Source organism: Gracilinanus agilis, chromosome 1 (assembly GCF_016433145.1).
Source record: "Gracilinanus agilis isolate LMUSP501 chromosome 1, AgileGrace, whole genome shotgun sequence".
Taxonomy (NCBI): Eukaryota; Metazoa; Chordata; class Mammalia; order Didelphimorphia; family Didelphidae; genus Gracilinanus; species Gracilinanus agilis.
This window is the reverse complement of record NC_058130.1, coordinates 446,022,607-446,046,607: the sequence shown is the minus strand read 5'-3', so window position 1 is coordinate 446,046,607 and position 24,001 is coordinate 446,022,607. Positions and strand designations below refer to the sequence as shown.

The 24,001-nt window shown below is 36.7% G+C and overlaps 1 protein-coding gene across 1 annotated transcript in view; it reads right to left on the bottom strand.

The window, feature by feature from the left end:
* The window catches only part of TRIO (trio Rho guanine nucleotide exchange factor), a 515,315-nt gene extending 491,534 nt beyond the window's left edge, over positions 1–23,781 (bottom strand). Inside the window, exon 1 of the mRNA XM_044665522.1 lies at positions 23,563–23,781. Within this exon, the coding sequence (XP_044521457.1) occupies positions 23,563–23,740 (178 nt within the window). The 5' untranslated portion in view covers positions 23,741–23,781. The remainder of the gene's footprint in view (positions 1–23,562) is intronic.
* Positions 23,782–24,001: the final 220 nt, after the last annotated feature.

Here is a 24,001-nt window from a genome sequence, read left to right as displayed (position 1 = left end):
ACTTCGAATGGCCTAACAACAACCTGACTTGGTGAAAAAGTAAATTTAAATGAAACCCATAGTCCTGCAGCAACTTCAAAGAGGAAATCCTTCCTGCAGAGGTAATTGCCAAGCAAAGGGATAATTCTAAAGGATTATTAAGTAGGAGGAGACTAATCACATCAGCATAAATGGCTTAGCTTGAAGGGACAAAATGTGATTCATTCCAGTTCAGGCTGATTGTGGGAGATTGGTCTGCCCAGTCTAATGAAGAAGGAGATCTGGTAAGGTCAGCCCTTTACTCTTTTAATCAGGTAGGTGGAAAGGCCTTTTTGTCTAACATTTCCTGAAGTAATCTCAGGAAAACTGAATCCAAACTGGGAAGCACCCTTTCTACCTACTGAGCTTTCAGTCTGACATTATGGAGGATTTTAAATTAACCTCTTTCTTGCCAGGAGCATATGGATTAGTAGAGCAAAAGAACCTTTTCTCCCTTAGGCTGGCTAGGAACAGCTTTAAGAAACTGGAGCAAATTCTGGAGCAGCTAAGTGGTGCAGTGAATAGAAAGCCAAGTCATGTTCCCAAGTTCAAATGTGGCTTCAGACACTTCCTGGAGGTGTGGCCTTGGGCAAATCATTTAACTTTATTTGCCTCAGTTCCTCATCTGCAAAATGGGCTGGAGAAGGAAATGACAAATCACTCCAATATCTTTGCCAAGAAAACCCCAAATGGGATGACAAAGAATTGGACACGACTGAACAACAAGCAAACTCTGGCTTGTTGACTTCAGAGAACTACTTTTAGTGGCCCTAGTTGACTTGTACAATGACATCTCTAAGAGGAACAATGTCTTTTTCCCCAATACATGTTGCCCTCAACCACACTGATAAAACTGCTTTCTTAGATAATATTTAATAAATTATTGATTGTAATTTTTCATTGTTTCCTAACAACTTCTATTGATATGAAGGTAGCAAAGGGCTCTGTGCACACATTCTGTAGTAATAATTATATTCAGATGACAGGTTCAAAGTTGGGTCTAAGATCTCAGTATGATACTATCAAAGTATGTTTCTTTGGAATAAAAATAGTGACCCAAATATTTCCTTTTATCATTAGCACTGTCTTTGCCACTAAGTTAACAAAGCAAGGTTTCAGAAAGATGCTTGTCAACCACCATCACTATTAGCATGTTTCAATAAAAGTAATCTATAGACAGAAATACTTTGTACTAATAATGTTTAAACTTAGTTAAAACAGCAACAACTTGATAAAGTTCTATGGGACCTGGAAAACTCATTGGGTAATTTCCTTTTAAAGTATCTAATGCAAGAGGACAAAAGATTCAAGAAAATGTATATGGATATATCACATTATGATTACTATATACTCTAAGTATTTCCAAACAAAATAATCAAATATCACCACCATATACTTGTAAATGCAAATTCAAGCTTTCCTAAGTTTTAAGAAAAATTATACCAGTGGAACTGTGCAATCTTTTATTATTAAACTCTCATTTTGGGGTGAGGTTTTTTTTTTTCCAATTGAATAAGTGTCCTTTGGTCATTTATGCAATGTAAGTTATGAAGAGCAGTTTAAAAATATTCAACACATACAGCCAAAACTGCAATTAAATTATTTGTTCCTTAAGAAAAAGAATCTGTCCTCTCAGTTATGTGATGTAACCCAACAGTTTCATGTAGGTCATAGCTAAGACAAGAAAAAATTTTTTAAAAAAGACTTAAAATCTTAAAGTAGCAGAAATATTGTATATCATAAAAGTGCAACTGTAGCATGGTTAACTACAGCTTCAGGAGTAGAAATGTACTGTCATATAACCTTATTGAATCATTATTTAATTATCCCCAAAACAAGGACACTCAGTTCCTTAGTTCATATATAAGGACTCTCATTAGATATGTTTTGACTTACAAAAAATTTGGAAGTAGATATGAGGACAGATTAGAAATGACCTGATATGGCCTGTACCTGTTAAGCTAAAAGATGACTTTTAGGAAAAAATCTCAAGAGTAAAATGCAACAGACCAAATTAGTGGTCAAAAGTAAGTCATGCCTGTGTGACCCTGGGCAAGTCACTTAACCCCCATTGCCTACCCTTACCACTCTTCTGCCTTGGAGCCAATACTCTAAGACAGAAGGTAAGGGTTTAAAAAAAAAAAAGTAAGTCACGCCCATTAACTAGGGGAATGGTTAAATAAACTGTGTGATACATGCATACAACAGAATATTATTGTGCTATTGGAAATGACAAAAATGAAGAATTCAGGTATGAATGGCAAGATTCATGAACTGATACAAAATAAAGAAAGCAGAATCATTGGGAAAATGCAATAAGTACAGAAATTTAAGCAGTAAGATCCCCCAAAGAAGAAAAAGGAATCTTATAAAGTATTAATGACTGATATTTGACCCTAGGGAAGAGTTAAAAAAAAAAATGCTTGGAAGATAGGAAGAAACTGACTATGGGTGCAGGATCCTACACATCAGACATGTGTGAGGTTTTCTCTTTCTCTTTTAGTCTTTGTTTCAAGGGAGACAAGGGAAAACCAATTCGTTTGAAAATGACAATGACATAAAGCCAAAATATAACAACAAAAAAAGATTTTAAAATGGAAAAAAACTCATCCAGGACTAAGCCTCTTCTGATTCTGAAATTGTACAGTATTATAATGCTCTATGTATCCCTGTCCCAGGAGAGAGAGGAAAAAGTTTCAAATTTGTGAGTCAAATAAAATTGCAAATAAAAAGTAACAAAAAAAATCAGGTCTAGGATATAAAGGGAGAGTTTAAAAGGCTATCCTAAAATTCTCTGGATATTTTCTTTTCCCTATCAGTATTCCATTTTATCAAAATACAAGTGGCATATGTAACATATTTTAAATTATATTGTGTGTGGACTGCTTTATTTACACACAAGGGTAATTTTGTGCACTTATCACACTAGATAAGAACAGAGAGTTTATAACACTTAAAGAAGAATGCAAACTACAGTGGTTAGGAGAGTGTTAAATTACAAGCCATCTGTTCTGATAATTTACAATGTGGCTTCTCCAATCTCCTCCAACACTACATAATATCTCTATGGCAACATACTGACATCAAATTAGGTTGGATCTTCAGTCTATTCTCATACCAGAGAGCCAGATTGGTCAGCAAGTTCCTAATTGAACTGAAATCCTTTCTGCTACAAAGATCTCAAAGCCATAAATGGGCTCTCTCTTTCTTTTTTAATCCAACAATCTTTCATACCTTGGATAAATTTTAGGTTCACTCAAACAAACCCAGCACTAAATAATTTATAGATTTAAAGGTCACTGAAAGTATACACATGGACCTAGCACTCACATGTGACATCTCTCAATACAAAATCAAATAAAAAGGAATAAGGATGGGAGGTACTTAACAGCAATGAGGCTGACCAGGATTGTTTCCACCTCTACTGTTAATTATTCTTTTTCTTAATTTCAATTCTCCTTTGTCTAAAATGGTTTTTTTCTCAGTCTGTATTTAAAGTTAAGTTTAAGTTAGACATAAGTATACAGTAGTTTAAGTATATTTAATATTAAGTATAGTAAATGTTTAATATATTTACTATTAAGTGTATTATTTAACATTTAAGCATTAGAAGTATTTAGACTTAAGTCCAAATCTCAGTCCTTCCATTTATTAACTACTTTTGTGAATATGAGTTTCTTAATCCCTCTAGACCTCAGTTTCCTCATCTATAAAATGAGAGGACTGGGCTAAAGAAACTATTTCTTAAGTCCTGTTCCACCTCTCAACCTCTGATCCTCAAATCTTAAGTCCCAGTTTCTAAATGAACCCAAATCCCATGAATTCAAGCATTGATTAAGCACTTACTATGTTCCAGGCCATGTACTATTGATTAGAATACAAATACAGAAAGCAAAACAGGTTCCTGTCCTCAAGAAGCTTCCCTTCTACAAGGTGCTGGACAACAGATTCAGCTTTCCATACTCTACTACTCCCTCCCATATACTTTTTTTTTTACTCTTAGTTATTGAATTATTTATCCTAAGGCACTAATCAATATAAACAGCAACATAGCTAGTAGATAGGGTTAACTTTGGAGTTAAGAAGTCTTGAGTTTAAGTTCTACCTCTAATACATCCTGGTTGTGTGACTATGGACAAGTCAATCAATCAACACATAGTGCGTTAGGCAGCTTTCTAAGATGATATGTCACAGAGCAGGTGCTCATCTGCTTTATAAGCATTTTCCTCAGTTGGAGTTCTGTATACTAATGAAATTACAGAAGAAGAAAAAAAGTCAATAAGAACAACATAAACTGGGGCCATGGGGTATCTCTTGATATTTGTGAAATCCAAGCATATTCAGCAAGAAGCTAAGAAAAAAGAAAGATGGATGGAAGGAAGGAAGGAAGAAAAGAGGCACTTATTAAACTCATTTTATATGCCAGGCACTGTGCTAAGTCCTTTATAAATATTATCACAGTTAGTCCTCAGAACAATCCTAAGAGGCAGGTACTATTATTATGCCATATACTTTTTAAGAGGCTTAAGTCAAGAATATGTTTATCCATTTTGTTTCTTTGGAAAATAAACTCAAAGGACAGTGTGTGTGTGTGTGTGTGTGTGTGTGTGCGTGTGTGTGTGTGCATATGTAATACATATGTGTATATTTTAATCTCTATCCTGTATTCCTGCATCTGTCATATTGATGGTACTTAAAAGGATAAACAACCTACTCATTACATACCATTATGTAGATTAAATAATGCCTATAAAGTGCTTTGAAGATGAAAACCACTTCAAGTACTAAGCAATTTTGGGCTAAGCATTTGAAACAAGGAAACAAAGACAGACCAAACATAATAAAAAAAGGTCATTACCCAGCAGGAGAAGCATTCTATTTAACATGGCCTCTTTGGTCCCTTTTGAGGTATTCTACATATTATCAAAAAGATCATTTAAAGAAGATTCACATTTTGACTAATCACAGGAAAGGCTTCAGAACACCAAAGAGAAAGAACATTTCTCTAGTAATTCATTTGTTTTAGAGGCTACTGCTTGAATCAACTCCCAGGGCAAATTTCTTTTATTTCCAAGATGTTTCTTTTTAGGTTTAGTTAAAATAATTCCACATGATGTGTCAACTCAATCCTAGAGTAAGCACAATGAAAATTTCAGCAATGAAGCTACTAGTATTAAAAAACAAAAACAAAAACAAAAAACTTGGCTAAACTGAAAGAGAAAAGTAAGATAATGCATTTACTCAATAACCAAGCAAAGAAAATTGTGCTTTTCCCTTAAAATCTCTCCTCCAATCATGTGAAGTAAAGAATCCTCAACCCCAGCTAGACTCACTTCTCACAAAATACATTACAAACTCTAGGGAAGGAATGTCTAGCCTTTTCTTATTTAATATCAAAAACCTTTCTTATGAATTTCTAAAAAAGCCTGCAGTAACTCTTTGTACACACTTAACAAATGTCCAGCCACAGCCATCTTTTTTCAAAGTCAGATATGTTATTTTTCTATGGCACCTGAAAAAAGAAAAATTTGGGTTTGAGTCTAAATCTAAAGACAATTTGTCAGAACTCTTTGTTGATTGGTGGGGGAGGAGAAATTACTAGCAAGTCATTGGTTTCCTACAACAGCACTCACTACTCTTCCAGAATCGAATAATTCAGCTTTGCAGAGGCTGAAATGTATTACCTATTCAGTTCAGCTCTCTTCTGCTTTCTAAGCCATGAAAAATTTTAAGTCAAAAAAAATCTGACATTTAGCAAGCTAATTGTAAATCTCTTCCCTCACCAAAATGCCCAGTTTTAGAAAAAGCATAGTACAGGGAAAAGATGAAAAAGTTAATGACCTTTTGGGCTGAGTTATAAAAACTGCACCTTATTCTTTCAAAGGAAAAACACATTATTTTAGTTCATTCCTGATGAATCTATATTTTGGGGAATTAAACACCCACAGAGGCACTTCTCAGAAATCCAAAAAAGCACTGAAGTAAAAGTAAAGCAGCATTAAATCTACCTGAGGGGGTTCCAGGTGAAGCAACAACTCTTCATGCAAAAACTGTTTTTAGAGGTATTAGTAACTGATGTATTCCAACATACATAAGCTGCTTGTCTCCTACACTAAATTCCAACTTTAATGGATTCTTAAAGGAAGATAAACTATAAATGGCCCTTTTTTTTACACAAACATACATATAGATAGAGATAGATGACAAAGAGGTTACAAATTTTTATTCATTGAACCTTTTCTAGGTCTTTTTAAGCCAAGTAATTTAGCAGATGATATTATGCTTTCCCCCATAACAATTGTGACATTTACAAAAGTCATGATTAGACTGTCTTTTGTCACATATGCCTTTTGAAAATAGACTACAAATTCCTTGAGGGTGTGAATTGTATCTTTTTTTTTAAATTTTGTCATTCCCCAGTGCCTCACACAAAGTAGGAATTTAATAAAGATTTGTCAAATTGAGACTGGCATTTTTCTAGGTTAATTTCTTCTTGGTTGTATCAGTAGAAAGTAAGACACTAATGTGGCCTAGCAGTTCTAGTATTAAATATACCTCTGGGAAGTCCCACAGCATGACCTCATATATTTTGTTTGGGTAACTGATGAGTAATATAATGATCCAAAGAGTAGTTGAGTACACTGACTATAGATCTGAGTTTCAATTTAATATTAAATTAAATAGTAACCAATACTAATGATTATTTGTTATACTCTTAGGATAATTTGAATAGTAACCAACTAGCTAACTGGAAAAAAAAGCCCATCACACAACTAAATTAGCAGTATGGGTTTTAGGTGTGTCACCTGGTTCCTAGTTGTGATTTAAGCTCAAAGATGTGTTAATGGATTGTTAAAAAACATCTGGCCATTTCTCACAACAAAGAGCAGGCCAATGAGATTCTCTTAATTTTATCAAACTTCAAAATCTTAAGGCAAAAAAGAGAAAGGCAACATTTAAGAAGAGTAAACTTTAGGGAAAAATTTTGTACAAGCAAAGTAAAATTGATATTTTTTATGTTCTAAAACCAAAATAACATTTTCTACTTGTATAATGACCACCTCTCAAAATATCAGCAACATTAGAGGGACATGATAATAGCTAGCCTTCCTCTTCCTCTCCTCAAAAATGGCAAAGCCTCACTATAAAAAAAAAAAATCAGCCTTGAACAGATAAACTGATGTTAAAGAAAAAATACCAAAGAAAATAAGAGATTATCCCCTTGCCAATAATGGTCACAAGAAGGCCTGAATGGGAAAGTGAGATCAATGAAAATTCATCACCACTACTAGAAAAATTGTTTAAAAGGCAAGCCATACTGTCTGTATAAGAGTTTATATTATAGCTAGTCTATTTATTTAGCATTCCAAAAGATTTTTTACATAAATAAAATCATTTATCTAAGAGACAGCATCAGGTTTCCTTGTTTCCAGAGTAGAACTGCCAAAAGGAAATAACCTTTCTCACAACCACAGCATTACATTAAATACAGGAACACTGCAATGAATAGCAGCTAGGAAATGAGCAGATGCAATGACATAGCTGTATTATACCTAAGAGTCACTCCACCCACTGTGTTCAACAGTCCTAAAAATGAAGGTTGGCAGCTTCTCCCCATTTGATTTCTCTCTTTCCAATGGAATCCCTTTCACAAATATTTCATTGCTTCTAATTTTTTATCCTTTTAAGGATTTTGAGATGAAAACATGACTTTCCTATCTTTCCAAAATGACCTATCCTCCTGCTCTTGTTTTGCAAATTGTAAAAAAGAAAAGTCCAGAATATTTAACATGTGTGATAGTCTCCCTGTCTGACCCTCTAACTTCTAATTGCAACAAATGAAATTGTCTTTTCTGCGCTAAAGTTCAAGTTAAGCAGCCTAAAAAAGAGAAGGTTGATAATTTCAACCAACAATTTTTCACCAAGAATTTGAGGCAGGTGGAAGCAAGCCTGTGAAAATTCGACATGCCTCAATTTGAAAGATGTCAATGGTTAAGTTAAAAGCAGCATACTTTTAATGAGGTAAGAAGAGAGAAGACATAGAACAATAAATTATAGGGCTCTTAATTTGAGTAGAAATGTTTGTTATACCTTGGTAGTCTAGAAAGAGTTACTTATACTTACTTACTGTCTCCACTTTCTTTTCTCTCATTCATTTCTCAACTCCTTACAACTGGACTTCTCACCTTATCATTCAGCTAAATCTGTTCTCCCCAAATTAACAATGGTCTTAAAGGAGGCATTGCAGTACAAGTACACTGGAAGGGGTCCTAGGTCTGGAGTCAGAGAACCTGGATTCTAATCTCAGTCTTGGGTGAGTCACCTAAAATCTCTTCCAGTCTCAGTTTCCTCATCTATAAAAGTAAAGGGTTGGATCCTTAAAAGTTCCTTGAAACTTCATATCTAATATCTGATAATCTTACCCATATCTGCTCCTTTGCCCACACAATAGTCCCCCAGGTCAGAATATTCATTCCTTAATCAAAACAGTCTAGGAAGGCCTAACTTTCTTCTGGGCTCAGTCCAATCCAGGCTTCACACAAAAGGCCTTCCCTTAACCCCACAGTCACCAGAGTTTCTCTTCCCCCCCATCAAATTACCTTATAGACATTATGTTTATATTTATGAGCCCAGTATCTAGATCAACATGTGCATATGTCACTTCCTAAATATATTCTAAGGTCCATGAGAGCAATCAAATTTTATTTTTGTCTTTATATCTTGAAAAGGTACCTGGAGCACAGATGATACTTAATAAATATTTCTTGGTTGATTGATTAAATTGCATGTGCCTGGAGGTGGGAAATAAGTATGTTTAGGCAATACATTGTTATTGTCCCTTTCCTGTAAAACTTTCCCCTTCTGTGTAGTAAGGGAAAGACTTTATTAATTTAGCCATAAGGGGAAATATAAATTAAAGAATTTAATGGAAAGAGAATAAATATGTATGTATTAGAGAAAGGTGTAGTGGAAGGAGTGCTGGATTTAGAGTCAAAGTACTTGGATTCAAAATCTGATACTTCTTCTAAGAGAACTTGAACAAATCACTTTACCTGTTTCCTCCTCTGTAAAATTAGGTGGTCAAACTATATTATCCAAAGGTCCCTTTTAATTGTAGATCCTTGGTAAATCAGTTATTAAAACATCTCATTTGACAATGAGATCTGATTTCTAGGACAAGATCCTAACTTTACCAACCCTTACCAATCCAGGAGCAGACTTTGGAGAAACAGATATTTGAATATTCCTTAAAAAGGTTTCAATTACATCAAAAAAGTATAGGAATGAGGGGGGAAGAAGAAAAGTTTCTGGAACAAAACACTATGATCCCTACCAAATGAAATAGTATTGGTAAAGAACTTAGCATAGTGCCTGGTACATAGTAGATACTTAATAAATGTTTATTCCCTTCTCTTCCTTTTTCCTACTGTCTTGGTTCCCTTGGTAATAGAACTAAATGATTTAGTACCATAGGAAGACATCCAGCACATATTAGAGGTTCTTCTTGATTTTTACTGTTGGCTTGTTTGATTGATTGGTTTTATAGGATGACATGGTCAAAAGTCATACGAAGTAAGAAGTTACAAGTACACCATGATCTGACCACTGGGAAGAACACTCACCATTTTGTCCACATCATTTTGTCCCTTTCCATCCACAAATATAAGATCTGGCCCTGTTCTCATCTGAACAACCATTTGGCACAGTGGATAGAGTGCTGGACTTAAGAGTTAAGAAGACCTGAGCTCAAATTTGAACTCAGATACTTATTAGCTGTGTGACCTTGGGCAAGTTATTTTCATCTCTTCTTGCCTTAGTTTCTTGATATAAAATGGGGATAATAATAACACATACCTCTCAGCATTGTTAAGAGGGCCAAATATGATCATAATTGTAAAGCACTTAACACTGAGCCTGACACATAATAAATGCTAAATGAATATTAGCTGTTATTATTTTTGTTAGCAGCAGCAGTAGCATTTCTTACCTAGACTATTGAGTCTTCCAATTGACTTCATTGCTTCAAGTCTTTCCTCACACTAATACATTCTCTACATAGCTGCCAGGATGATTTTCCAGAAGAGCATATATATGATCATGTCATTCCCTTTCTCAATAAATGCTAGTGGCTTCCTGTTGACTCTAGAATCAAATATAAACTCCTTCATCATTTAAAAGCCTTCACAACTTGGTCCCAAACTACGTTGCCAACTTAATTATATATTACTCCCCTTCACATACTCTACATCCAGTGAAATTAGGTCTTTTTCTTCCTCAAATATGTCAGTCCACTTATCACATCTCTGCTTTTGCGTTGACTATCCCCAATGCTTAGAATGCATTCCTTAAATTCCCCAAGAGTCTTCAAGATTCAATTCAAGGACCACATTGTATGTGAGGTCTTTACTGGTTCCCATAGCTTATACAGTGCCCCTCTTCACCAATCATCTTGCATCTCTTTCATATAAACCTATGCATATAGTGCATATGTCTGAGTATAATTTTATGCTGTTAAACTTCAAGCCTGTCTTAATACTTTTGGTACTACACACCACAAACACACATATACACACATATGCATATGTATATGTCAACATACATATACATATATGCATATATATTTAAAATATATGTCAATAGATTATAAGCTCTGTGAAAGCAGGATCAGGTTAACTATTGTCTCTGTATCCCCAAGATCTGACATAGTAACTGACATTTAGTGACATTTAATAAACATTTATTGATTGATTAATACCTCTAGATAACAGATCCATCAAAGTAAAGATTAACCTTATCAAATTCTACATAGTTACTTAGAAACCAGACTAATTGTTGTCAGTATTCTGGAGAAAATCACCTAAGTTAATGCTAATACTTTAGAAATTTACAATGAAATCCTTTATTTGAAACATTCATCATGAGGAAATTGTATTTGTTAAGAATAACATAAGTGAAATTTAGTTTAACTAAACAGGCATATAAAATAAAAGAATTGCAACAAAAAAAAGCCATCATGTTAGCACACTTAATTTTTAATAACCAAAAGAAATTAGGACAAGCTCAAATGAGACTGAATGTAAGGAAGAAATTCTAAAGTAAAAATCAGAAATTCATTCTGCCACCATCATGCCCTATTCACTTAAATGAATCATATTTCTTTTCATAACATATATGAACAGTAGTGAGGGTTAGTAAAAATTCTTCAGACCATTTTTTAGTGAAGTAGCCATTAGTGGCCATTTTTGTAAGTGAAAAAAAATTTTAACTTTATTAGAAAGGTTATAAAATTTTTCTCAATTATTTGGTTCCTAAAATGCTAAATGCAACTTCAACCTTAAAGTTTCTCATTAAGAATGTTTTTTGATATGTACATGTTTATGCTACTATTGCAGTCAAGAGAAACCTTTTTTCTAAACAGTTGCATAGTTTCAAAATAACTGCCAGTTATTAAACATTTGAAAAATTCAATAAACTGACCTAAAAGGAAGATAATATTTTAAAAGTCTGTAACTTCAAAGTCTCGCACATCTAGCAATTAAAGATAAAATTAAATATAAAAGAGAACAGGCAAATCAAGACAATTTAAGCTTCCCAAAGTAGATATCACTCCTTTACTGAATACATGGTTTTATAAATGCCACTATAACTAATAAGCTGACTATCTATAAATAACTGTATATCAATTATATGTATGTGTGTATATATATATATGTATGTATATATATATAAAATGCACATTTCATGACTAATCTCTACCCTCAACAAAAATGCACATAACTGTGCAATGGCACTCACTAATTGAAGCATACCACTAATTGAAGTATGCCATATCGTTCATATAAACTCAATGACATAAAAACAGATTTTAAATGAGGCTGACATTACCATTCTTTTTTGCAATTAGATTCAAATCATCTCTTCTATAGAATCTCACAATTTTATTATTCTTAACAATTTTTCTAAGATACAAACATTATTACTCCAAGAAAAATATGTATATAGAGAAAACTCCAAATCAAAAAAAGAAAAAACCCAACTTCAGGAGTATCGCACTTTCAAATATGAATTTTCCCAGAAGACCAAATGATTATATTTGTGCTTATAGTTAGCCAAACTGCTTTAAGTCAAGCTTGAAACAACACAGTTTAAGATTTATGCATTAATCCTCAAAAAAAAAGAGCTAAACTAGGTATCCAGAAAGGTAATTTTGTTCCCTTAGAGGTGAAGATACCAAAAGAGAGAAAAAATTCTGGTGAGTAATTCATCTTGGTCTACCTACATCCAAAGGACCATCAATGACAAAATGAAAAGATTTGTTCTACTATGATACAAAAGGTAAAAAGGTGAGACTAAAAGTTGAAAGGTCTGGTATTAAAAGGAGAGAAGCTTTAACTTAATGTAAAGAAGAACTTTCCAGCCATCAAATCAATGATTTAATTCAGAAAGGATTGATTAAGTTGCTCACTTATGCTACTATAGACTAGGGAGGCAAAAACAATGAATGAAACAATGAAATTGGCTCCAACCTAAGCGAGCTTGCATTCTATAGGGGAGAAGGAAGTAGGGCAGGCTGAGTGTACACAGCTAAATACAAAGAGTATGCAAATAATTTCTGAGAGGAGAAGAATTGAGCACTAACAATTTGAGCCATCAGCAAAGGGCTTCTTGGAGGTGTCACCAGACCTTACCCTAAAAGGAGCTGTCCAACAATGAAAATAGGCTGTCTTTCATAGTACTAAATTTTATGTTGCCAAGTGTTCAACCTAAGGATAGATTCATTTCAGGATTTCTGTAGAAGGAATTTTTGCATGATATAAGCAACTGGAGTAGATGATCTCTGAAGGTCCTTCTAACTTTAAATTTGAGGGTAAAATGATATTATATAAAAAAATGACATTGTCATACCATTAATTTAAGATCTGTGATCAGAATTCATGGAGAATGTCATTCTCAGGAATTTAAATATTCAAAATCATTATAAAATGTTATCCTATCTATAGATGTAAATTAGTGGAGAGCATACATGGGGGTATGATTAGCCTTCAAAAGAAAGGAGAGTTGGAACCTAAAATGTGACTTTTGTATGTCAATAAAAATTCTTTACATTTTTACAATAAATTATAACAATTTACATTATTTACATTTATTGCATAAAATCTACATAGATTACTAAATCTACTCTCATATATGAGAGCAAGTAGATCAAGTTTTCTCCATATATGTCTTTGAAGTGATCCTCCATGATGAACTTAAATGAGCAACAGGATATCACTTAAGCCACACTTGAGGCTATCAGATTCAGTATAAATAAACAGGAAAACAACCTAAAAAGATACCTTGTTAAAGTTGTTTTCTTAATCTAAAGAAACATGTTAAAATGTTTACAAACAAAAAGGAGCATCAAAAGGTCACTATCCTGGCCAACCTACATGAAGTGTACCTTTATCTCAATGGGGAAGCAAGAGTAAAGCAAGGTGCCTTACAGTTGATCTGTAAGTACAATCACATGGCCCACATGTATCACTGCTCCTCTTGAATGGGGAATGCTTACTGAGAAAAATTACACGAATTTCATAACTTCATTTGACAGAAATATATGTTGTGTGAAAAATAAAACACGGTTTATTCATTTAGTCATAGCCAACACAAAGCAATCTGAATCTAGAAGCCATTCTTGTGGACTCAAATCTTCATGGTTTATGGCTCTTTATGGAAATGCAGGTTCAGAAATTTGTTAATTTACAACTAAACAAGACAGAACTTTACTCAACATAAATCTTTCTTCCAACATACACTCTCTACTATCCTTATTAATTGAAGAGGAGCACAGGCAAGAATGATCAAAACAACCACTTAGGCAAAACTAGCTTATGCCAAATTAAGAGTAACAGAATCATTCTGCAGAAAAGAAGGCTTTGAAATGGGTATTTATACTTGGATTTTAATATGTTTAGCTCAGTGATGGGAAAACTTTTTTAAAGAGGGGGCCAAAGGAAAGGAAATGCTCATCTGTCAGTCTGTTTCTAAGGCAACTCTTTTGAAGCTTCATTGAATTGTATCCTACTCATTGTATTCGTCAGATTAGGAATAATGTCGAACAGCCAGATAGAACATTTCAGGGGGCCACATCTGGCCCGGAGGCCGTAGTTTGCCCATCACTGATCTAGTTGATGTGAAAAATCACTTCTATTCAAATAACGATTTGAGAAGACCATACTAAGGAGGGTTGAGAAACTGTCCGTTTTCTCCATCTCATCCACTCTAACTCTCTTCTAAACTAAACTCATTTCTATGAATTTTCTTAAATTTTCAGATTAATATACAGTTGATATTCTTTCAAACCTTTTTAAAGGGAAAGTGTTTATGAGTTTAGATTTCAGAGGACTTCTCAGCATGCATGTTTTGGAGATAGTGATGCTATGAAATTAGAGTACAAAAATGCATTTTAGCAGATTATTAACTTCAGAGTAAGTGTAGATTCTCCATAATTATGAATGAACTGTATTTAAGACCTCCACTGAAAAACTTTAGCCTGTTACCTTAGTTTCTATTTAACTTCATGGTTTCGTAAGTGAAATAAAATCTATGGTTGTCAGATGCTGTGTTGAGTAGGAAGTCAGTGGTAGAGGAAGTGTGACAAAAAGGGCAGAGTGAATTGTTGGGCCTGAACAACTAGTATTTATATAGCACTTATAAATTTGCAAAGCACTTTACAAATACTATCTTATTTAATCCCCCAAATTATGGTGGGAAGTAGGTACTCAGCTCTGTCCACTGTGTCAACTAGCTGTCTCAAGTCAAAGTCAAAGGAATTAAGAGCCAGAATAGTTCACTACCTGACTGAAGGTTCTAAAAAAGGGGGAAATTTTGAAAAAAACCACAGTTGTAGAAAAGAATTATTCCCCCTTTCTCCACCACTCAAATGCTTCCTTCTCCATGTGGTCTTCTTATTAGTAATACTTCTTGCCTTGGATCTCGTATTGCTTTTGGTTTCCACTTTTCATATACGTATATATTAGAAGAAGTATTTTTGCATCTTATCTTTCTCTTAGATTATGTGCATCTTAAGTTATTTTCCCCTATAATCTAACATAGTATGCTGCTCATAACAAAATATTTTATAAATGTTAGTTGAAAGTGACATTTTTTTCTCCCTTAGTATTTTATTTTTCCTTCAGAGAAAGACTGCAAGATTACCCCCACCCAAAATTGTTCAGCACACTATATGCTAACCAGTATTCTTTCCCTTGCCCTAACTATGTAAAACACTTTTGGTAGAGCTCTTTATTCAGATGCAGTCCCCTTTACTTCACAATAAAACAACTCTAGTTTAATAGGTTATGGGGTAGGAGCAAAGCAGACAATATAAACTAAGTCGTGGAATTAGGCAAAAGGTATTTATTGAAAACTAAAATACTGGTCTGTTCTTTGACACAATTGACATTACTGACCTATCTATCAATGCTAGGATATAAGCCTGTGTCTAGTTATACAAAAATGACTGGTGTGTGACAACCCTGACCATCTTCAAGAATGGGAAATTCGCTGGATTTGGAGTCAGAAGGATAGAGTTCAAATGTTGACTCTGCCCCCTACTACTTGTGTGACCTTTAGCAACTAACCAGTCATCTTTGAGCTTTAGTTTCCACATGCATAAGATGAATGGTTTGGAGTAGGCATGGTCTCTTCTCTCTTTGTGTATTTTTCTAACTATGCAATAATCTAGTTAAAAAATGTATCCATCCCAGTCAGTTTAGCTTATCAAGGTGCAGTCTGATAGGAGAAAGAATGTACCAAAGAATCTTTTTCTTTGTCAAACCTAAAAATGACAGATTTTCTTTGAAATTCATTTCTGTTTTCTATTATATAGAAAATCACTTCTCATACTTAATGTCTGAAATTCTAGTGTCTCACAGAAACAATTAATTTATAATTTTTAAAAAGGCTAATTCATTATATCACCTCAAATAAAGATATTTATTTTAGTATTTAAACTTTTTAAAGAAGTTTATTCCTACTAACAGAAAGGACTTTGCTAAGCAATAAAGTGTGGCTATTGATTAGGAATCTGATTATTTTCTGGAGTTCTGCCAATGATAACAAATAAAATCCCCCTTACAGTGCAGATATGAAATTAAAATATATCTTTCACTGTCAGAAACAGTCAAAACAACCCACTAATAAGTTTGAAAAAAAACACCTTCTAATTTACTGTGAATTTTAAAGTATCATAAGAACATATTTTGATTTATAACCACATATACTTTGTTATCACTACCTCATCAAATCATATGCTTTATTTTGTACTTATCTATTGGCATCAAAAGCTTTCCTTCCAATATCTTTGGAAATTATAGGGGCAGGTAAGGAATAAGCAATTATATTGGTTCCACTACATGCCAGATACTTTACTAAGTGTTTTATAAACATTTTCTTATTAGTGGAAGCAAAATAGTGCTCCTCATCAATAGAACAGTTTAAAAAGTCTCAATTAATTTCCTTTCAATGAGCACTGAATCACTCTAGGTTGATTTCTTAAAAATCATTTATAAAATTATTTTTACATGATACTTTCCTTTCCTTTAAATTGAGTATAATTGTGCCACTCCAATAAAAGACAGCTTGCCCTATAAAAATGCATTTCCTTGCAGAACCAAGAGAATATTATACACAAGAGATGGATACACTGAGGTAAAATCGAGCACAATGGACTTCTCTATTAGCAACAATGCAATGATCCAGGACAACCATGGGGGACCTATGAGAAAGAACGATATCCACATTCAGAGGAAGAACTGTGGGAGTAGAAACACAGAAGAAAAACAACTGCCTCATCACATGAGAGGATGGGGATATAATTAGGGATACTGACTCAAAATGAGCACCCTGGTGCAAATATCAATAATATGGAAATAGGTCTTGATCAATGACACACGTAAACCCCAGTGGAATTGTCCCTTGGCAATGGAAGGGGGTGGGAGAAGGGGAGGGATAAAACATGGATCCTATAACCATGGGAAAATGCCCTAAATTAATTAATTAAATAAAAATTTAAGAGATTAAAATTTTAAAAAAGGAAAAAAATGCATTTCCTTTAACTTCCTCATACCTTTCTTAAAATATTGAGGCTAACAAAGAGATGCTTATTATTTTTTCCATATAATACATAGATCTAGTTAGGTCATTCAAAATGACAGTTCAAAGGAAGAAAAGATATCCTCCTAACAAAAGATGACAGGTTAAACATATTCATGTTTCGCAAGGTTAGGATTGACTACATAAATGATGTTAAAAGCATAAATATAGATAAAAGTGTCATTCTCAAAATGACTTATGAGGAAAATCACAAATTTAATAAATTTTTTGAAAGTCAATGTGAATTCTCCATTAAGATTCTTTATAATATTCTTGTTTAGAACTATGAGGGCCATATACAAGTAACTAGACCACGAACCAATAGGAAGTAAAACGTACTGCAGTGACCCAGTGACATTTCAGGACTGACACAAAACATTTCTCTGTTCTCTCTTCTGATGCCAACCTAAAAACATATTAGCAAGTTAAAAATAATGCATTTACGTAAGCACATCACCCTTTTTAAGTCCTGTATGCCTAAATAGTAGGTCAAGAAAAACTGATTTATTACCACAAGAATAAATCACAAAAATAGATTGGCAATAAAAATTATGAGTCCTAAAGGAGTTCAGAGCTAATGGAAGAAAATTATTGGACACAAGAGGCAGTGTAGTATAGTGAGAAAAGCACTAGCCTAAAGATTTGGATTCTTTGGAATCTTGGAGTCTTTAGATTTGGTTTCTAATATTGGTTCTATTACCAACTAACAGGATAACTTTCAGCAAATCATTTAACCTTTGTTGGATATCAGTTTCTTCATTTGAAAAATGAGAGAATTAGACTAAAAATATTTTCAGCTATAACATTCTATGATCGACTTTACCATCTGTATTGTTCTTTGCTTTGTTCTTCATATGATTTAATTTCCCCCCTTAATAGTCAATGCCACAAAGCTTAATATCTATTAGATGCACAAAAATAATAAAGTGATTTTTTTCAGTCACTGGTAAAGTTCAATTTGGCATACTAAAATGAAAGCATAGGGACAAGTGCAAAAAAATTCAAAACTATTTCAGTGGTGGCATAAAATCTGACCTAAATGAAGTAAAGAAGTCTTCAATTCTTTGAATACTTATCTATTAGAATCACTATCTGGAGCTCAGGAACCAAGATGAGGGAATGATGGAGAAAATAATACAAGAAGAAAGGGAGGACATAAAAAGTATGGATTGAGTAAGAGGCAGAGATCACTAAGGCAGGTAAGGAGCTCCTATCCCAAAAGGTGGAGCACAACTTCAAAATGACTATTTCAAGCCCATCTATTTTCATAACTAAACTTTGAAAACATTAGAAAACATGCACACACAAATACCCCCATACACCATCCCTCTATGTGTCTATTCTCCTCAAATAAGTGTATGTTTGTAACTTAGAAAAGCATTTCAGAAATCAGATGACAATTCACTGTTCAATCTAACTGGAATGTAAGAACATTTGCTAGACAACCTTAAATCTGTTTATCTACCTCCGTCATATTTGATCTTTAGGACACTTTCTACCTTTAAATCCTATGATCCTATGATCTCTGATTTACTTCATTCCCTTGATCTCCTCTCCCCAAAACCCCTCTTCCCTCTAATTCTCCCTAGTCATCCTAATACCAACCGACTGGATGAACCTCCTGACTCTACCAGACATCACTCCTGTAGATGCTTGATCAAGAGATCTAGGTCACTGGTTCAGAGATAAAACTTATCTTTACTAAGAAAGGAGAGCAAAGGAGCTTTAATGATGTAGAAACAGACTGGAACAGGGCAACAGCTTCCTACTTGTAACCCAAACCTACTTTGGCTCTTGGAGCAGTCAGCCACCTAGTCCCCAGGGGAATTCAGGAAGCATGCAAATGTGTAGAGTATCTGGTTCAGCTCAGGAATTGGATTTTTTAAAAAAAGGCAAAATTGCAAAGGAAGAGGCAGAACAAGAAGCCCTAAAATGAATCAGATTGTCTTTGGGTCACCTAGACACATTGCTTTTATGGGTTATTCAGATCAAATCAATTGGTGTCCTCACTATCTAAAGCAGAGCTGTAATGAAGCCCTTTCTTGGAAACACCAAAATTTCATCTTTAGGCCATAAAAAGAATTTCTAATAGAGAACAATTAAATACTACACATGGAGTCTATTCTGTGACAGGTGGCAGTGGTAGAGTAAGAAAGGCAGGAAAGAATTTAGCTTATTTAGGGGAATGGAGAGGAATGAAACATTTTCTGCTCTAAAGAAACATTTATATTAGCTCAATAAAAACTAAAATGATTCTCCCCTACATTTTCTCTTGCCTTCAGCATACAAAACCCAACTTTCAACTTAGCCTCTAAAGTCATAAGTAATAATCAGGGAGGAAAAAAAACACCAAACCCAATTTGACACTGAAAAGTCAGCATATACTATAAAAACTAGTCTATTGGAGTGAGTCAAACAACCCTGCCTAGAAAAGACTGAGAAAAAGAAGGGATACTTGCCATACATCTTTATGTATCTGTTTCTGTAGCTTCTACAGTAGATATAACTTCTGTCTCTGATTATCTTTCTGGAACTACTGAAGAAACCAATAAATTGCTCCTTGTGACCCAGATTACTAAACTGATTTCACCAAATCTCTTGGGATTTGCTTTTAAAAGGCAACAGAGAAATATCAGTCAATTCCTTTTTTTCTCCCCTAAACCATCTGCCTCCTGAGACCAGGAGTCCCTTTCTGGCTCGAAGCAAAGCCCCCAGCTCCTGCCTACTGCCATTTGGCTGCCCACATCCAGGGGGTTCCCCCCTCTTTCCGTCTGGTAAGCTCAGTCCCATACCAGCATCAAGCCACCGTCCTTTCTCCATCAAACCTCACCTCTTAAACAACCTTTCCTGGGAAAGGCACCCCTTTTATAACTGCCCTGCCCTTCTTTTCTATGGTCCGTGGGGATCAATTCAATCATCACCTCTGGCCACTGGCGGCGATTTCTTCCTTAAACCCAAGTCGTCATCAGAATTCCCTTCCCCCTCAACAACTCCCCCCTCACCCCACCCCAACACAGACAGATTGAGGAGAGGGAAGCAGGAATCTGGTGATATGGGCATAGCTATACCAACCTAGCCCGCCCGGTTCTCCTTCTTCGGGTTTCCAGCGGTGAGTCTGCATTTTCCTGGCCTCCTCTCCTCTTTGAAACAACGCATCCAGATCGACAGCAGACGAGCAGAGCTGCTGCCACTGCTGCTGCTGCTGCTGCCTCTGCTGCCGCTACCCTCGAGGTCCCCTTTCCTCCTCCCTCCTCCTCCTCTTCCTCCTCTTCAGGAGAGTGCGTGAGCGGTTGGGGATTGAGAGGGAGTGGAGCTGCTGGGAGCAACGGGAGGAGGAGAAGGAGGGGCTGCCACGGCCAGGCTCGCGCGGGATCTGGAGAGGAGTGGGAAGGAGGAGGAGCGGGGTGCAGAGGGAGGGGGGGCGGTAGTCACATCGAGTGCCTCAGCCCCTGTTGCTTGCTGCTGCTGCTGCTGCTGCTGTTGCTGCTGCTGCGGTGGCTGGAGCAGGGGAACCCCACCTTCCCCGCCTCCTCTTCACTACCCACCGCCCCGGCTCGATGCAGGGCAGAGTGTTCCAGGCATTTGGGGGCACAGGAAAATCCACCCGCGCTGCTTCTTAGGGTCTTTCCAAGCGACATGCAATCTTCCCGGTCTTCCTCCACCCCCATCAAGCAAGGGGAGGATCCAAGTCTTAGGCTGTCTGTCCCATTCTAGGTTCAGCCAGCCTCACCACAGCAGGCAGTCCAATGCCTAGGGGATCCAGGCAGCTCTCGCCTGCTCGAGGTGAGCAGCTGTTCCCTCTCTCCCTCCCGTCACCAGGACAAGGAGAGTCCCAGGAGAAGGGCCTGCTGTAAGAGGGAGAGCTCCATTTTCGTGCCGAAAGAAGGAGCCTGTCAAATGTTTCCCTTCTAAAAATCTACCACGATTATACGTGACTCAGTAGCGACATCGGTCTCTCCATCAGTTCCACAGAAGAATTCTCCCACTGTTATGTAGATATTTAAAATGCTAACTCATTTTTTTTTCAGTACTCCCCTTTTTTTTCTACCCTTAAGATGTTCAGTAGGGCTGCAATATTATTAGTAATCCCTTCCCCCTAGTCCCGTGTTCTATCACTGACTGGTCAGCACCCATCTTTCCTCTCTCTATCCCATGCAAACATTTAAAAAACACAAACAGTATAAGTAAAAGAGAATTTTTTGTGCAAATTGACTCTCACAGTTTTATTCCTCCATTTTGACCGCTAAAAGTCATATAAAGGGAATGAAAAAAAAAACAAACAACACACTTCCCAGAAAGCTATTTAAATGTTAAGCCAGTAAAATGTAATGCCACCAGCACAAAGGTTCCTTACACATACCCATGATTTCTATCGAATGTAATCATAATAGTATACACAAAGTAATAAGACGTATAATATGCAAATATTTTAAGATATTTTAATAGACTTGGAATTATAGAAAGGATTTTGGTTTGAATAGCTACTTTTTATGTATGATCTTAGACAAGTCACTTCTCTAGGCTTCAATTTTATCTGCAAAATCAGGGCACTGTACCAGATGTTCTCTAAAGTCCCTTCCAGCTCTAATGGTATGATCCTCAAATTTCAGTTTGACTTTTAGTTTATGATATGCCCTCTGTACACCCCCCCCCCCCAGCCATGATAAGATGGAAAGAGAACTTAACTTCAATCTGGAAAACCCACTGAGATGCTTTAGTTAGATCACTTAAAGTCTCTTAAGTCTCCACTTCCTCACTGGGTTTGGACAAAATGATCCCTAAGGTCACTTCTAGTTCTCTTAGCTGTTTATTCATCATGTTTATTTATGGAGGATCTTCTTTGGAATCTTCAGATTCAAAATTGGGTCCAGGTATGCTTTATTTAGAGTGAGTGAGTCTTGGGGCTGACTCAGATCTTTGAGGTTCTCTGGACCATGCATGCCTCCATAATACATTGCCATTTTGTAATGTACTAAGTAATATTACAGCTTTTCTTAATCCCCTCCCCTTCCTATCAACTTAGCCCCAGTTCAGAACTACCCAGTATGGAGGCCTCTGGGAGGACTTAGGGTTAGGGAAAAATTCTCTCACATGTTGGCCTGAGAGCTGTTACAGCTTCCCGTGACATGTGTCTACAGCCTGCCAAGTGAGCCATCAGTGTTCCACTAGATAATCAGTAGAGTCACTACTTCCTCTAGATGACACATGCTAAATTTCTAAAATCATTCTTTTTTCTTTAACGAGAAAAATGATCCAAATGGCAGCTTTGTGCTACCTCTCTTTAAAAATATATTATTTGTATGTATCTGATGAAAGGACTTCCTATTAGGAAAGGTGACAAAGTGAAAGTTGTAAGAGTCTTTAAGCCAGCAAATGAATCTCTGATAATAGTGGTTTCAATAACTGATAATAGTTGAGTTTCAATAGCTACTCCACCTATATAGTCTTTTAGGGAGCATGAAGAGAAATGGAAGATTATTTTGATTTAGTTAGCAATGGTAAAAGAGATTTAGAAACAGCAATGATGGCTTTGTTCCCCTTCTTTCCCCTGCCAGGTATGGTTGATGGCCGTTACTCCTCTTTCAAATACCCACTCAAACCTTATTGCAACAGATAGGCAAAGTGTACAAATGGTCCCTTTTACCTGATGGGGGGATGGGAAGAGAGAGGGAGAGAGGGAGAGAGGAAGAGAGAGAGAGAGGAAGAGAGAGAGAGAGACAGAGAGAGACAGAGAGACAGAGAGAGAGAGAGACAGAGAGACAGAGAAAGACAGAGAGACAGAGAGAGACAAACAGAGAGAGAGAGAGACAGAGACAGAGACAGAGAGACAGAGAGACAGAGAGACAGGGAGAGACAGAGACAGAGAGACAGAGAGAATCTTGAGAGCTAGTGTGAAGCCGGTATGTTTCCCTACCCTCCCTACCAGAAAAAGAAAGGGAGGGGAGGTGGAGCTCGCTTAAGGAAAGATCACATCATCGCCTTGGGGGAGGAGGGGGTGGCTCCTTCACTAGCAACGTGTGTGAGGCACATCAAAGCATTCTACTAGAGGAGAACCACTCCGAAGACACCTACACCCATCCAAAGAGAGAGTGGGAGGGGAGAAGAGAATGGGGGCCGCCTCTTAGGCACCGGGAAGATAAATCCTCAATTCAGATTTCTCACTCCAGCCAGTCCCAAAGCTGCCAATCACAACCTTCAGTTCTTCCAAGATTTTGGTTTCCCCCCCCCCCCACCACCACCACAGACAGAGCAGCCCACACTTCATACCTTTTTTTCTGTCCGTCTGGACTATCTCTTCCCAAAACAAACGTCCCCCACCCCCACCCCGGCCAGCAATCCAGTTGCTCTGGTTCCTCAATGGCCTTGGATTCCCCGGATCCTCAATCCTGGGATGGCAAGTTCACTCACCAGATCGAAAAAATGCGGTGATGTCGGCCAAGTCCTTGGCTGCTTCCTCCGCCCCTTCACCTGCATTGCCTCCGCCGCCGGCGCTCGTGCTGGTGCTGGTGGAGACAGCGGCCGAAGAAGAGGAGGAGGTGGCGGAGGCGGCGGCGGCAGGGTTGGTGCTGCTGCCGCTGCCGCTCATGGCTGCGGTGGCGGCTCCTCCGGGCAAGACCCCTCCTTCCCTACCGCCCCTCTCCACCTCCTCCTCCTCCTCCTCCTCCTCCTCCTCCTCCACCTCCACCTCCTCCTCTTCCTCCTCCCCCCAGCGAGTCCGTCTCGGGGTCCAGGGAGGAAGATCCACCCGCGCGAGGTCTGCTCTTCCAGTCCCTGCTTTGGCTCCCGGCTTCCCCCGGCCGGAGCGACTACGGCAGGGACGGTAGCGATCCGCGGCAATTCAGCGCTG